The sequence below is a fragment of the Arachis ipaensis genome, chromosome B10 (assembly GCF_000816755.2).
Source record: "Arachis ipaensis cultivar K30076 chromosome B10, Araip1.1, whole genome shotgun sequence".
Classification (NCBI taxonomy): Eukaryota; Viridiplantae; Streptophyta; class Magnoliopsida; order Fabales; family Fabaceae; genus Arachis; species Arachis ipaensis.
This window is the reverse complement of record NC_029794.2, coordinates 25,409,029-25,423,870: the sequence shown is the minus strand read 5'-3', so window position 1 is coordinate 25,423,870 and position 14,842 is coordinate 25,409,029. Positions and strand designations below refer to the sequence as shown.

General features: G+C 35.6%; 1 protein-coding gene across 1 annotated transcript; it reads left to right on the top strand.

Annotated features, from left to right (window-relative positions):
- Positions 338-5,827, top strand: LOC107623342 (biotin carboxyl carrier protein of acetyl-CoA carboxylase). Its single transcript, XM_016325561.2, has 9 exons — positions 338-795; positions 1,601-1,810; positions 2,215-2,291; positions 3,259-3,312; positions 3,694-3,954; positions 4,065-4,127; positions 4,600-4,668; positions 4,751-4,796; positions 5,406-5,827. Exons 1-9 carry the CDS (start codon positions 762-764, stop codon positions 5,465-5,467), a joined length of 876 nt encoding a protein of 291 aa, XP_016181047.1. The 5' UTR covers positions 338-761; the 3' UTR covers positions 5,468-5,827.

The following is a 14,842-nucleotide window of genomic DNA, read 5'->3' as shown; positions in this document are numbered from 1 at the left end:
TTAGCACATGATTAAAATTATTAACTTATATTTAATTTTATTAATTATCAAATTTAATTTAAAATATTTTGGAGTTAACAAATTCTAGTAGTAGTGGTGTTATTATTGTTAGTGAAAAAAAAAGGGGGGCGAATGATAGTGTTAAAATATTTTGCTAAGGAAACTAAAACCAAATAAATTAACATCTGAATACTTTTTCAAACAAAATATAAATACAACATGAATTTCGATTTTGTAGATAATTTTATGAATATTCGAATGGCAGCATATTCCCCCACGTAGCTTATTCTTAATTTCTTATGCATTTCACGCATTTGATCCCAATATTCGAAATTTTGAGCCTTTTGCTTACATTTATGAAGAAAAAATTGACCAAGCACAGAAAATTGCGAGAACCTAGCAGGCTACCACCCGCCACAAGGAGCAGAGAAATCGAACGTCAGAGTGCAAGAGATGCGCGTAGGTTAATATTACAACCCGGCGCAGGTTAGCCTCGGGTAGGTCCGAAATTAGCACGGAGAAAGTAATGAGGGGGGCGGAAATCTCAAAGACATAGCAGCTACTAAGACTGATTTATCCACTCTCCTCTTCTCTTCTCTGCTCAACACCTCAACTACACAGACTTTCTCACTTCTTTAAGACTCTAACCGTTTTCTCTTCTCCTTTCCTCACTCGTCACGCTTTTTCCATTGGTTTTTCCTCCCATTTCATTTCCTCTCTTTCACCCTGCGCGATTATTTCGATCTCTCTCGCTTTCTTCCATGGAGGCTTCCGCAGCTATTCGATCCTTGAACTGTATTCTCTCTCTCTCTCTTGCTCTTGGTCTTTGTATTTTTTATTCTGCTGTGTGCTTTGCTGAATGCGATACCTGTTACTGTGTTTACGATCTCTAATCTCGCTGTTGCTGTGTGTTGCGTTGCTTTTCTTTGTTTGATTTGTTTTGTTTGCGTGAATGTGATATGTTAGCGAAATCGGAAATGTTTAAGAGTTTGTGTTCGATTTTTCGAGATTGTACTGAGGCCAGGTTACGTGGAATCAGGGTTATCGAATTTGGATTAGGTCGTGATTTTCCGAACAAGGAACTAGGAGATGAATCTAAGGAGCTAATGGTTTTTAGTTTTGTAGCAATGAATAGAGAGTAGAGGCACTTTGTGGATTTTCCGAAGCTCTTTAAAGTGTAAATTATAGTCAAATTAACTGTTGAACTTTAGGATGAAGCTTCTGGTTCTTGTGATTTAACTTTTATGAGAAATTAAATCATGCTTACTTACAAGGATAATACTGTATATACATCGCTCTTTTGGATTTTAATTAACCTTTGAAATTTCGTAGTTGAATCTTGCTTGACTAGTTGGTGACTTCTGTTAAATTAACCTGTTATATATTTAGATTAGACTTTTGAAGAGGTAACTCTGGAAAGGTGAAAAGAACCAAGCTAACACATATCTTAATTAAGGAAATTGAATTTAAATTTATTCCTTTTTGATGTTTCAAATCAAGCACATGGTTGAAGTTTGTTTTAATTGGATGGCCAAAGTAAAATGTAAAAAATTAGTGTAATCAGATATTCAGATGCCTAACGTTTACTGCTGGATTTCAGATCCCATAGGCTCTATGGCCCCTATGCGATGCTCACTTGAGAAGCCAGCTATAGTTCCCAGCCATAATATAAGGTGGAACTCCAAAAGTAGGCTTTTTGTTCAGCGGTTGGTGAATGGTGTGAAATACATCAACTACCACAGCAAGGGGAACAAAACCTTAGTTTTGTGTGCAAAAACTGCTGACACCATCAACACAACCAAGTCTGAGGGTGAGTTATTAAGATTGTAAAATGAACTATGTAATTATGCTTTTTTCTTTTTTCTTTTGGCTATTGTTTTACTTAAGCTTTTGAAAGACTATTCACTTGCAAACATTTTATAAATAGGTTTATAGTATTTTTGTAGATGTAATCCCAAATTTATTTCCAAAACCTTCTATATGTATTAGAAAGAAGAAGGTCCAAGAGACCTATGCTCCCAAACAAAATCTGTGCCATCTTGTTTCTGTGCTTAATTTTCAACTATTATGTTGTTTACATGGATATGTAATAGTAAGAACCAGGAATCATTTACTTCTGTTGCTGTTATTATGATGGTATTTTCGAAACTCGATGTGGAGGTTAAAAGCATTACCTAATGTTCTTATTGATTTAAATTATTATTTATGATGCAGCTTCTTCAGATACCACTTCACAGGATTCATTGGAGAAAAAGCCTTTGCAAAATGCCACTTTTCCTAATGGGTTCGAGGTTTATAGCTATCCTTTTTCTTTTTGTCACTTGCAATCTCTACTCCATCTGTATCTTGTTGGGAATTAGCAATAGTATCCAGTGATTCTGAAAATTCACCTAGCTATTATAGTATAATCATAGTTGTTAGTATCGTATGATTTGCGATTGATCATCCCAGCAATACAAAAGCAAGACTGAATTGAACATGGCTATGAATCGCAAACGAATCATTAGAATCAATCCGATTCTGTATCAGTGATATGAATAGCTGATTTGAGCGATACAAAAAACAAGGCATTTTTTCCCGTGTTCTACCCCCAAGAACCATGATAACAGCCACGTCTCATTGCTGTTGGTGGACACAACTGCTTCTGTTAGCCTTTGTGATCTCTTCTCTTCTTTGTCGTGGTTGGAATGATGGAGAAAGGAAGATGAACAGAGGCTGTGCAACTAGTTGATGCGTCTTCACTTCTTTTTTGTTAAGTGCAGCACTGCAACTAGTTGTCTTGTTCATTAGGAGTTTCTGTTTGTATTTTCTTTATGGGTTATCGGTGAAATGTATTTTTGGGCTAATTGAATGAGTTCTAGGTTTTTCCTCCCATTTCTTAGTTGGGCTTCCTCCTTTGTCAAAAATATATAACGGGTCTATATCAATGGATATTTAGTAGCTTAAATTTTCTCAGGGCCTGGTGGCGTATTTGTTTTTTGCCCCTTATGACTTTTTCTTAAATGTTAAACCTTATTCAATTTTAGTAGCTTTTTCTTTATGTTTAAGGTATGACATTTTGTAGCTTTTTTTAACATGTTTCTGTATTGTACAATTGGAAACGATACTCACTTCCCGATTCTAAAATTGGGCAAGTGATTCACGCAACTATTTATGGTTTGTTAACTATGAGTTAATTACAAGAGATAGACAATTATGGCCATGTTTTTGAATGTGAATTGATTAACTCCTACTTGTGTCTGGTTTCCTTGTCCTCAGGCTTTGGTATTAGAAGTCTGTGATGAGACTGAAATTGCTGAACTGAAAGTAAAGGTGATTTCTCTAGTCTCTTCTTTGCTACTTTTGCAAAATTTGTGTTACTTGAAAGGTGAAATATAACAGCAAGGATGCAAAGAAACTTCAAGTATATGCTTTAAAACAATAGGTTCACAGTTCACAGTTTGCACACACAAACACACATCAAATAGTTTAGCTGTATGTGTCCATAGCCCTGTGATATAATATGCTGTGTGAATCTTTAGTCAAAGCAATGAATTTGATTATTCAAGATATGTCTTAGGCTTATCTTTATATTCGATCATAAAGATTTCTACCAATTTAGTTTTTAGTGATACAACAATGTAGACTGTACCAATAATTTTAATATGACCACATTTAATTTCTGTTGTGACCTTCATAAAAACACTCGTACAGGTTGGAGAGTTTGAGATGCATCTTAAGAGAAACATTGGAGCAACAAAAGCTCCTCTCTCTAACATTTCACCAACTACACCACCACCTATTCCAAGTGAACCCATGGTTGAATTGGCAGCTGGTACACCACCACCATCACCACCAAAGTCATCTCCAGAAAAGACCAACCCATTTGTAAATGTTTCTTTAGAGAAGTCATCAAAGTTGGCAGCATTGGAGGCTTCTGGTAACAATACCTATGTGCTGGTATCATCTCCCACGGTATTTCACTCCTCAATATATTTAATAAGCTCTGTTTTCACTAATTATCTACGACAAATAGCTATGTGACATTTGTGATAGCTTCTGTCTTTTCTTCTCTCTTTTTTCAGGTTGGCTTATTCCGAAGGGGTAGAACAGTGAAAGGGAAGAAGCAGCCTCCCATATGTAAAGAGGTATATGTGACATGCTTGTCATTATCCTTCATCGACAATGGTTTCTTTGAGTCACATGCTTGCTTTAACCAAGATCTATAATTGCTTCCATTTACATACCATGTGATCTAGGTTATGACCACCAAAACAATGGATAAATTTCTTTTTATTTGAACTTTACATATTATTTTTCAGTTTTATGCTAATCTTCCGTCTCTTCCTGATATCTGAGTCTTCTGTAGTAATTTAAAACAGATCATTGTAATATTAGTTTCTCAAACTTTTGCACAAAATTTGTACATAGTGTCAATAAGTTTCTAACAAAATGAATATTTTACATCTCGAGATGTGAAAGATTCAAATTTATATGCTTTGGTTTCATCAAGCTATTTGACTCAGTCTTGCTGAACTCATTTTCAATATCTTCATTTGCTATTTCAAACCTAGCATTTCTGCTTAAATTCAGTTTTCTGTTTTTAATTAACATCTGCAGGGTGATTTCATCAAAGAAGGGCAAGTCATAGGGTATTTAGATCAGTTTGGCACTGGACTTCCTGTTAAGGTAATGTGTCTCACTTTCTTTCAGGTGGCTCTTTGCTAAATATCTGAATATGCTGAATGGTTTTATTTTTAAAATCTTGCAGTCCGATGTTGCTGGAGAAGTGCTAAAGCTTCTTGTTGAGGATGGAGGTATAATGCATGTCTAAGTCAGTTTAAATATTTTGAGAGATAATGTTCAGTTTGGCACCCGAAAATTGGTCAGAAAAGTCAGTTTAATCTGTGACATTTTAAACTGACAAAGCCCCCCACTTTTAAAAACTTAGTTCCTGTTAGGGGATCTGCAAAGTTTCATCTCACAGTTGTAAGTTAGTGCTTATGTGGACTGTTAAATGCTATCTTCACACTAAGATGACTAATTGATGTCAACACTTTTTAATTTTGGTCGATATAGTATCCAAAGTTGTTTCACAAGTTTTAATTAAATAAAATATGGTAGATACCAATTAAGTCACATGAACCAATTTCAGACACTATATTGACCACAATTAAAAGTGTTGACATCAAGTATCAAAGTGAGCATTTAACTGTCCACATCAACACTATACTAGGGTTTGTGAAACGGAAATTTGCCAAGGGACTACAGGGAATCACATTTCTAAAAGTGGAAATTTAGTTGGTCATTTTAAAAAGTCATGAATCAAATTGACTCATCGGTTCAATTTTAAGGATCAAAATGGACATTTAAAGGCATAAACTCTTTAAGTTTCTTACCGTTTTTCAATTGTTTCTAATTTACAGAGCCCGTTGGTTACGGAGACCCCCTTATTGCTGTCTTGCCATCTTTCCATGACATCAAGTGAGCAAAGCCTAATGCTATTGTTCCTGGTTAGTCATGCTGCATTTATTTTTTGGGAAATATCGGCGAAAGTTTTAATTAATTTGAGAAACAATTATTAGTGCCTTTTTATTGGGAAAAGGCGTTCTTGTTGAAAATTATGCTTTGTATACCAATTGCTTATATTATATTGGTTAGCTATTTCAAGACCATAAGTAAAGGTGAGCAAGCCAAAGGAGTTTGATTGCTTTCTTTCTTTTTGTCCCAAAAATGTGTGTAGGTGTTGCTTTTAATGTCTGAACCTGAACGATTCGTTTCATTGTTTGCATATTCGTCACTGATATGATCTAAATGAAAATCTTATAAAGAGAAAGTTAGCATTGAAGAATGTTTACAATTTTACTCTGATCAAGTCTTGCATTGTGATTCGTATCACAATCTGCCACTTTAACCCAACACCTTCACCAATTTGATTACTACGATACATGGCATATTTTTGGATGTATTTAGATTCATTTTCATGCGGAGTATGTTGGACTACTCATTCGAGGGTAGTGTCTGTAATTTCTTACTACATCAAAACAATGGCTAAGCAAATACCGTTACATAAATCCCTTATATCATACTTGGTCAACCAAGCACGACTTATTGTTTAAAAGGGTAAATTAACAAAAGGGTAAATAGCTATTTTTGACCATGAAAGATTTCGATGGTGACATTTTTATTCATGAAAGATGGAAATTAAAGTTATATCCATGAAAGATGGGTTTTTATAGACAAAATTATTCCAACTCTAAAATTAAATAAAATTCTCAAATTATCCTCTAATATAATCTAATTCTAAGCTTTAATTTTATTTTACACCACCACTTTTATCTTCAACAACTACTGTCACTGATGCCATCACCATTATTAGGAGTGTACATTAAAAAATCAAAATGTGGTCAACTAGTTAAAAAATTATAACTACATTTTGGTTAATTAATTTAACAATTTTTAAAAATTATATTTATATTTTTTAAAATTGGTTAACCAAAATCAAATTTTTAAAAAATTGATTTTTAACCGATTAACTAAAACCAAAACAAAATTTTAAAAGTTTTAATTTCAATTTTTTAGATTAAAAATTCAATTTTAAAAAGATAGTTTTTTTAGAAAATTGGTTTTTTTTTTCCCAAAAATGGCTTTTTTATCCAAAAATAGGTTTTTATCCAAAAACCGATTTTATTTTTTCAAAAACCAATTTTTTTATTCAAAAGTTAGTTATTTTTCAAAATTGGTTTTTATTTTTATAATCGGTTTTAAATTTTATAACCGGTTAATAACCAGTTTTATCATATAAAATCAATTTAGTTAGTTAACTAAGATTAAATTTTTGGTTAACCAAAAAATAGGTTTAGTTTTTGGATTAACCAAACTATGTACAACCCTGCCTAATTCTACCACTGTCTTCACCACTTTCAAACACTTGCACCGGTACAGCGAGTCACCATACTTCAACAGCTTCACATAGTCTTTTGCAATCTTACCAATAAGATTCCTGGCAGCATTGATCTATCCAAGTGCAACCTTGTAATGGTCTTTGTTGTAGAGCATGTGGAGGAGACCTCCGTAGAACGGGCGAATATCATTGAGGCAAAGAAACTCATCAATAATGATAGAGAGCTTGTCATGAAAATTTTTGTCGAGTGTACTTCACTTATTTTGTAGACAGGAAATTGCATATTCTTTGTGCGCGATGGTTGGTATCTAGCACTGGGTACGGGAGATGACGGTGGTGGTGGTGGTGATGGTGATAGCAACAGCGATGGTGGTAGTTGAGGATGAAAGTAGTGGTAGGATTTAAAATTGGAGGAGTGGTAGTGTGGAGTAAAATTAGAAGTTAGAGTTAGATTATATTAGAGTGTAGTTTGAAAATTTTATTTAATTTTTTAGGATTTGGATAATTTTGTCTGCAAAAATCTATTTTTTATGGGTATAACTTTAATTTTCGTCTTTCATGGGTAGGAATGTCAGCTTCCGAATCTTTCGTGGTCAGAAATTGTTATTTACTCTTAATAAAATCATACTCGAAAATCGGGTAAACTATCATTTCCACTCACGAAAGTTCTAAACGCCGACAAATCTACCCATGAAACAACAAAATTAAAGTTGTACATATGAAAGATCGACTTCGTACGACAAAACTATCCAAATACTAAAAAACTATCTAAAAACGGGTTAACATTCAAAATCGTCCCTGAAAGATCACGCGTTCTCCATTTTTGTCCCTGGATTATTTTTTTAATTAAATTAGTCCCTGAATGAATATTTTTAAATCACGTTCGTCCTTCTGTTAATCTCTTGATGCTGCCGTTAAAAATCTACTGACCTAGAACATGAGCTGGTAGCCCATCCTACCAAACGACGTCGTTTTGCACTTCAAGAGTATGCAAGTTGTGAAACGCCACCGTTTTGAGAGTAGAGAGTGTAACGTTTTGTACTTTGTCTCCTGAATAAGTCCTCAATTGTTCTTCTTCACTCTCACCGTGACTCTCTGTTTCTCTAACCCATAAGCTACCATCACGAAGACGAAGAAGACCGCGCCGTCGTCCGCAACCATTAGAGTAGTTGTGGAGCATTATTCGTGCGTCAGTCTTGGAGCTTGGTGGGAATCTTGAAGGCAATGACACAACGTTGTTTCTGCGTTTGACGTGAGAGGCAAAATTTTTGTATCTTGTAAAAAAAAATTGGTAACACTATGTAAACTCTTAGTTTACCCATTATATGATTGAGTCATGGTGAAAAATCTGTTAGTGCATAGGGTTTAGGGTTTCATCCCAGGATTTGGTTTATGATATGGGTAACAATGTGATGAGCGGATAATTTATACGCTTTTTGACATTGTTTTTAGTATGTTTTTAGTAGGATCTAGTTACTTTTAGGGATGTTTTCATTAGTTTTTATGTTAAATTCACATTTCTGGACTTTACTATGAGTTTGTGTGTTTTTCTGTGATTTCAGGTATTTTTTGGCTGAAATTGAGGGACTTGAGCAAAAATCAGATTCAGAGGTTGAAGAAGGACTGCTGATGCTGTTGGATTCTGACCTCCCTGCACTCAAAGTGGATTTTCTGGAGCTCTTACATCATTAAAGTGTAATCACGATTACGCGTACCAAGTTGCTCACATTGCCAGGGATTGTTCGAGCCTGGATATCACAATTTCGTGCACCACAATGGCAAGACTCTATTTTTGTGGCTTCGAAAAATAATACATGTTGTTTGTGTTAATGAAGTAATGGTTACCGGTTTAGTTGTTGTGTTGGTGATGAGTTAGTGTTATGCATGTTCTGTGTTAATTTTTGGTAGGGTTTGAAGGCATTGATAGTCGTAGATGGCTTGTTACATTGACTTTTTTTCTTAATATTGTTGTTTGCTATTATATAGATGGACGGTCCTCCAATGACATTCATATTTCATTATGGTAGAAATTTTAAAAATGATGAGAAAGGAAGTAGAATTTATGAACCAGATAATACAGAAGTCTTGATGGGGTTAATAGGGATACTCTTGATGTGTTTTTTGTTAAAGGATACTATAAAGAACTGGGATATGCTGGGGGGGACATATGTTGGTGGAAAGTTCCTTGGCTGTTGGTCTGCGAAATTATTACTCTGAGGTTGTAAAATTTGTTGTTCGTTCTCTCCCTGGCAATGGCTCCAATAACTGGTGCACAATACCATGGTCCAAACATAACTTCACAACTTCGCACAACTAACCAGCAAGTGCACTGGGTCATCCAAGTAATAAAACCTTACGTGAGTAAGGGTCGATCCCACGGAGATTGTCGGTATGAAGCAAGCTATGGTCATCTTGTAAATCTCAGTCAGGCGGATATCAAATGGTTATGGAGTTTTCGAATAATAATAATAAATAAACAGAAAATAAAGATAGAAACACTTATGTAATTCATTGGTGAGAATTTCAGATAAGCGTATAGAGATGCTTTTGTTCCTCTGAACCTCTGCTTTCCTGCTGTCTTCATCCAACCAGTCTTACTCCTTTCCATGGCAAGCTTTCTGTAAGGGCATCACCGTTGTCAATGGCTACATCCCATCCTCTTGTGAAAAAGGTCCAAATGCTCTATCACGGCACGGCTAATCATCTGAGGTTCTCGATCATACTGGAATAGGATTCACCCTCCTTTTGTGTCTGTCACTACGCCCAGCACTCGCGAGTTTGAAGTTCGTCATAGTCATCCCTTCCCAGATCCTACTCGGAATACCACAGAAAAGGTTTAGACTTTCCGGATCTTAGGAATGGCCATCCATGGGTTCTAACTTATACCACGAAGATACTAATAACTCGGACTCGGTCCTCTGTATTAGATATCTAAGAGATACTCATTCTAGCTTGTTTGCATGTAGAACGGAAGTGTTTGTCAGGCACGCGTTCATAAGTGAGAATGATGATGAGCGTCACATAATCATCACATTCATCATGTTCTTGGGTGCGAATGGATATCTTAGAAGCGGAATAAGTTGAATTGAATAGAAAACAGTAGTACTTTGCATTAATTCATGAGGAACAGCAGAGCTCCACACCTTAATCTATGGAGTGTAGAAACTCTACCGTTGAAAATACATAAGTGATGAAGGTCCAGGCATGGCCGAGAAACCAGCCCCCAAAACGTGATCACAGGATCAAAAATACAATCCAGGATGTCTAATACAATAGTAAAAAGTCCTATTTATACTAAACTAGCTACTAGGGTTTACAGAAGTAAGTAATTGATGCATAAATTCACTTTCGAGGCCCACTTGGTGTGTGCTTGGGCTGAGCTTAAAGTTTACACGTGTAGAGGTCATTCTTGGAGTTGAACGCCAGTTTGCAACGTGTTTTTGGCGTTCAACTCTGGTTCGTGACGTATTTTTGGCGTTTAACTCCAGACTGCAGAGTAGAACTAGCGTTCAACGCCCTTTTGCATCATCTAAACTCGGCCGAAGTATGAACTATTATATATTGCTGGAAAGCCCTGAATGTCTACGTTCCAACGCAATTGGAAGCGCGCCATTTTGAGTTCTTTAGCTCCATAAAATCCACTTTGAGTGCAGGGAGGTCAGAATCCAACAGCATCAGCAGTCCTTCTTCAACCTCTGAATCTGATTTTTGCTCAAGTCCCTCAATTTCAGCCAGAAAATACCTGAAATCACAGAAAAATACACAAACTCGTAGTAAAGTCCAGAAATGTGAATTTAACATAAAAACTAATAAAAACATCCCTAAAAGTAACTAGGTCCTACTAAAAACATACTAAAAATAATGCCAAAAAGCGTATAAATTATCCGCTCATCACAACACCAAACTTAAATTGAGGCCCTCCTATCCACTGATGCTCAAAGCCTTGGGATCCTTTTTATTTACCCTTGCCTTTTGGTTTTAAGGGTTATTGGCTTTTTGCTCTTGCCTCTTGGTTTTAAGAGCTTTTGGCTTTTTTCTGCTTGCTTTTTCTTTTTTTTTTTTTGCCATTTTTTTCTATTTTTTTCTGCAAAGTTTGTTCTTTGCTGCTTTTTCTTGCTTCAAGAATCATTTTTATGATTTTTCATATTATCAAATAACATGTCTCCTTGTCATCATTCTTTCAAGAGCCAACATATTTAACATTCTTAAACAACAACTTCAAAAGACATATGCACTGTTCAAGCATTCATTCAGAAAACAAAAAGTATTGTCACCACATCAATATAATTAAACTAAGTTCAAGGATAAATTCGAAACTCATGTACTTCTTGTTCTTTTGAATTAAAATATTTTTCATTTAAGAGAGGTGATGGATTCATACTCACTACTTTAAGGCATAGATACTTAAATACTAATGATCATGTAATGAAGACACAAACATGGATAAACATTTAACATAGAAAACGAAAAACAGAAAGTTTAAGAACAAGGAATGAGTCCACCTTAGTGATGATGGCGTTTCCTTCTTGAGGAACCAATGATGTCTTTGAGCTCTTCTATGTCTCTTCCTTGTCTTTGTTGCTTGATCCCTAGTGTTTTTGGTGCTCCTATCCTTAGTTGCTCCCAATAATTGTGTGGGGGAAAATGTATGCCCTGAGGTATCTTAGGGATCTCTTGATTTACAGTCAAATGTTCTACCACTGAGCTATAGATCCTTTACATGAATCTCTCCATCTCCCATGACTTGGAGGTGGAAGCTTTTGTCTTCTCTCCTTTTTTTTTTTTTGAGGTTTCTCTGGCCTTAGGTGCCATCAATGGTTATGGAAAAGCAAAATAAGCAATGCTTTTACCACACCAAACTTAGAATGTTGCTCGCCCTCGAACAAAAGAAGAAAGAATAGATGAAGAAGAAGATGTGGAAAAAAAACTAGGATTATGAGGAGAGAAGGTGGGGATCCTGTGGGGTTCACAGATCCTGAGATGATCCTGTGAGGTCCACAGATCTTGAAGTGTCAAGGATTTACATCCCTGCACTAATTAGGCATGTAGAATGCCTTTGCATGCAATTCTGGCGTTTAAACGCCGAACTGATGCTTGTTCTGGGCGTTCAACGCCCAGATGCAGCATATTTCTGGCGTTGAACGCCAGCTTCATGCTTGTTTGTGGCGTTCAGCGCCAGCTCCATGCTCTGTTCTGGCGTTGAACGCCAGCCAGATGCTCCTTACTGGCGTTTGAACGCTAGTGAACTCCTCCTCCAGGGTGTGCTATTTTTAATGCTGTTTTTTATTTTTCTTCAATTTTTTCAGTTGTTTTTGTGACTCCACATGATCATGAACCTATGAAGACATATAACTAATAAAAATATAATTAAATAAAAATTGGGTTACCTCCCAACAAGCGCTTCTTTAATGTTAATAGCTTGACAGTGGGCTCTCATGGAGCCTCACAGATGTTTAGAGCATTGTTGAGACTCCCAACACCAAACTTAGAGTTTGACTGTGGGGGCTCTGGTTGACTCTGTTTTAAGAGAAGCTTACTGTGCCTCTTTTCCATGTTTACAGAAGGATGTCCTTAAGTTTTAAACTCAAGGGAGTCCTCATTCAATTGAAGGACTAGTTCACCTCTGTTAACATCAATCACAGCTCTTGCTGTGGCTAGGAAGGGTCTTCCAAGAATGATGGATTCATCCTCATCCTTCCCAGTATCTAGGATTATGAAATCAGCAGGGATGTAAAGGCCTTCAACCTTTACTAGCATGTCCTCTACTTGTCCATAAGCCTCTTTTCTTGAATTGTCTGCCATCTCTAATGAGATTCTAGCAGCTTGCACCTCAAAGATTCCAAGTTTCTCTATTACAGAGAGTGGCATGAGGTTTATTCCTGACCCAAGGTCACATAGAGCCTTCTCAAAGGTCATGGTGCCTATGGTACAAGGTATTAGGAACTTTCCAGGATCCTGTTTCTTCTGAGGCAATCTCAGTTGATCCAATGCATTTAGTTCAATGGTGAACAGGGGAGGTTCATCTCCCCAAGTCTCACTACCAAATAAATTGGCATTCAGCTTCATGATTGCACCAAGGAACTTAGCAACTTGCTCTTCAGTAACATCCTCATTCTCTTTAGAAGAAGAATACTCATCAGAGCTCATGAAGGGCGTAAGGAGATTCAATGGAATCTCTATGGTCTCTAGATGAGTCTCAGATTCCTTTGGTTCCTCAGAGGAAAACTCCTTATTGATCACTGGACGTTCCAGGAGGTCTTCCTCACTGGGATTCACGTCCTCTCCCTCCCTTACAGGTTCGGCCATGGTGATCAATTCAATGGCCTTGCACTCTCCTTTTGGGTTTTCTTCTGTATTGCTTGGGAGAGTACTAGGAGGGGTTTCAGTGATCTTCTTACTCAGCTGGCCCACTTGTACCTCCAAATTTCTAATGGAGGACCTTGTTTCATTCATGAAACTTACAGTGGCCTTGGACAAATCAGAGAATAAGTTTGCTAAATTAGAGGTATTTTGTTCAGAGTTCTCTGTCTGTTGCTGAGAAGATGATGGAAAAGGTTTACTACTGTTAAACCTGTTTCTTCCACTATTATTAAAGCCTTGTTGAGGCTTTTGTTGATCCTTCCATGAGAAATTTGGATAATTTCTCCATGAGGGATTATAGGTGTTTCCATAGGGTTCCCCCATATAATTCACCTCTGCTATTGCAGGGTTCTCAGGATCATAAGCTTCCTCTTCAGAAGATGCCTCTTGAGTACTTTTCAGATGGAAGTCCATGAAACTTGCAATTTTGTTGCATTAGAGAAACTAATTGAGGTTTCAGCTCAAAATTGTTTGCTCCAATGGTAGGGATGGAGATGCTTCTTCCATGTAAATTAGAATGAGGTGCATTAAAGTCACCAAGCATCCTCCTTGCATTATTATTATTATTATTTTCGGCTGCCATATCCTCTTCTTGTTCGAAAATTTCTGTAAGGTTGTCTCTGGATTGTTGTATTTTAGCTTCTCTTAGTTTCCTCTTCAGAGTCCTTTCAGGTTCAGGGTCTGCTTCAACAAGAATGTTCTTGTCCTTGCTCCTGCTCATATGAAAAAGAGGGAACAGAAAAATAATAATAATAGGGATCCTTTTTACCCATGTATAGAGGTTCCCCTGTGTGAGTAGAAGAAGAAAAGAATGTAATATAAAGAAGGGAAGTAGAGAAAATTCGAACACAGATGGAGGAAAGGGTTCGAATTTGGGTGAGATGAAGTGTTAAGAAGGAGATGAGAGAGAAGGATTTTCGAAAATTATTTTTGAAAAGGGGTTAGTGATTTTCGAAAATAGTTTTTGAAAAAAGGTTAGTAATTTTCGAAAATTAGGAATGAAATCAAATTAAAATTAAAATAATTAGTTAATTAGAAAGAATTTTTGAAAAAGAGGGAGATATTTTCGAAAATTAGAGGGAGAGAGTTAGTTAGGTAGTTTTGAAAAAGATAAGAAACAAACAAAAAGTTAGTTAGTTAGTTGAAACAAATTTGAAAATCAATTTTGAAAAGATAAGAAGATAAGAAGTTAGAAAAGATATTTTAAAATCAAATTTTTGAAAAAGATATGCTTTAAAAAGATATGATTTTGAAAAAGATAAGATAAAAAGATATTTTTGAAAAGATATGATTGAAATTAGTTTTGAAAAAAGATTTGATTTTTAAAATCACAATTAATGACTTGATTCACAAGAAATCACAAGATATGATTCTAGAACTTAAAGTTTGAATCTTTGTTAACAAGTAAGTAACAAACTTGAAATTTTTTTAATCAAAATATTAATTGTTGATGATATTTTCGAAAATATGATGTAAAATTAAGAAAAAGATTTTTTTAAAAAAATATTTTTTAGAATTTTTGAAAATAAATAAAAAAATGAAAAAGATTTGAATTTTTTTTTTTTGAAAAAGATTTTGAAAAGATAAGATTTTTAAATT

What these genes read in the sequence shown, in the direction of transcription:
- LOC107623342 (XM_016325561.2), top strand. Translation starts at nt 762, where the DNA reads ATGGAGGCTTCCGCAGCTATTCGATCCTTGAACT. An exon ending in CTTTTCCTAATGGGTTCGAG is followed by an intron (nt 2,292 to 3,258) that starts GTTTATAGCTAT and finishes CCTTGTCCTCAG; the next exon opens with GCTTTGGTATTAGAAGTCTG. An exon ending in AGCCTCCCATATGTAAAGAG is followed by an intron (nt 4,128 to 4,599) that starts GTATATGTGACA and finishes TAACATCTGCAG; the next exon opens with GGTGATTTCATCAAAGAAGG.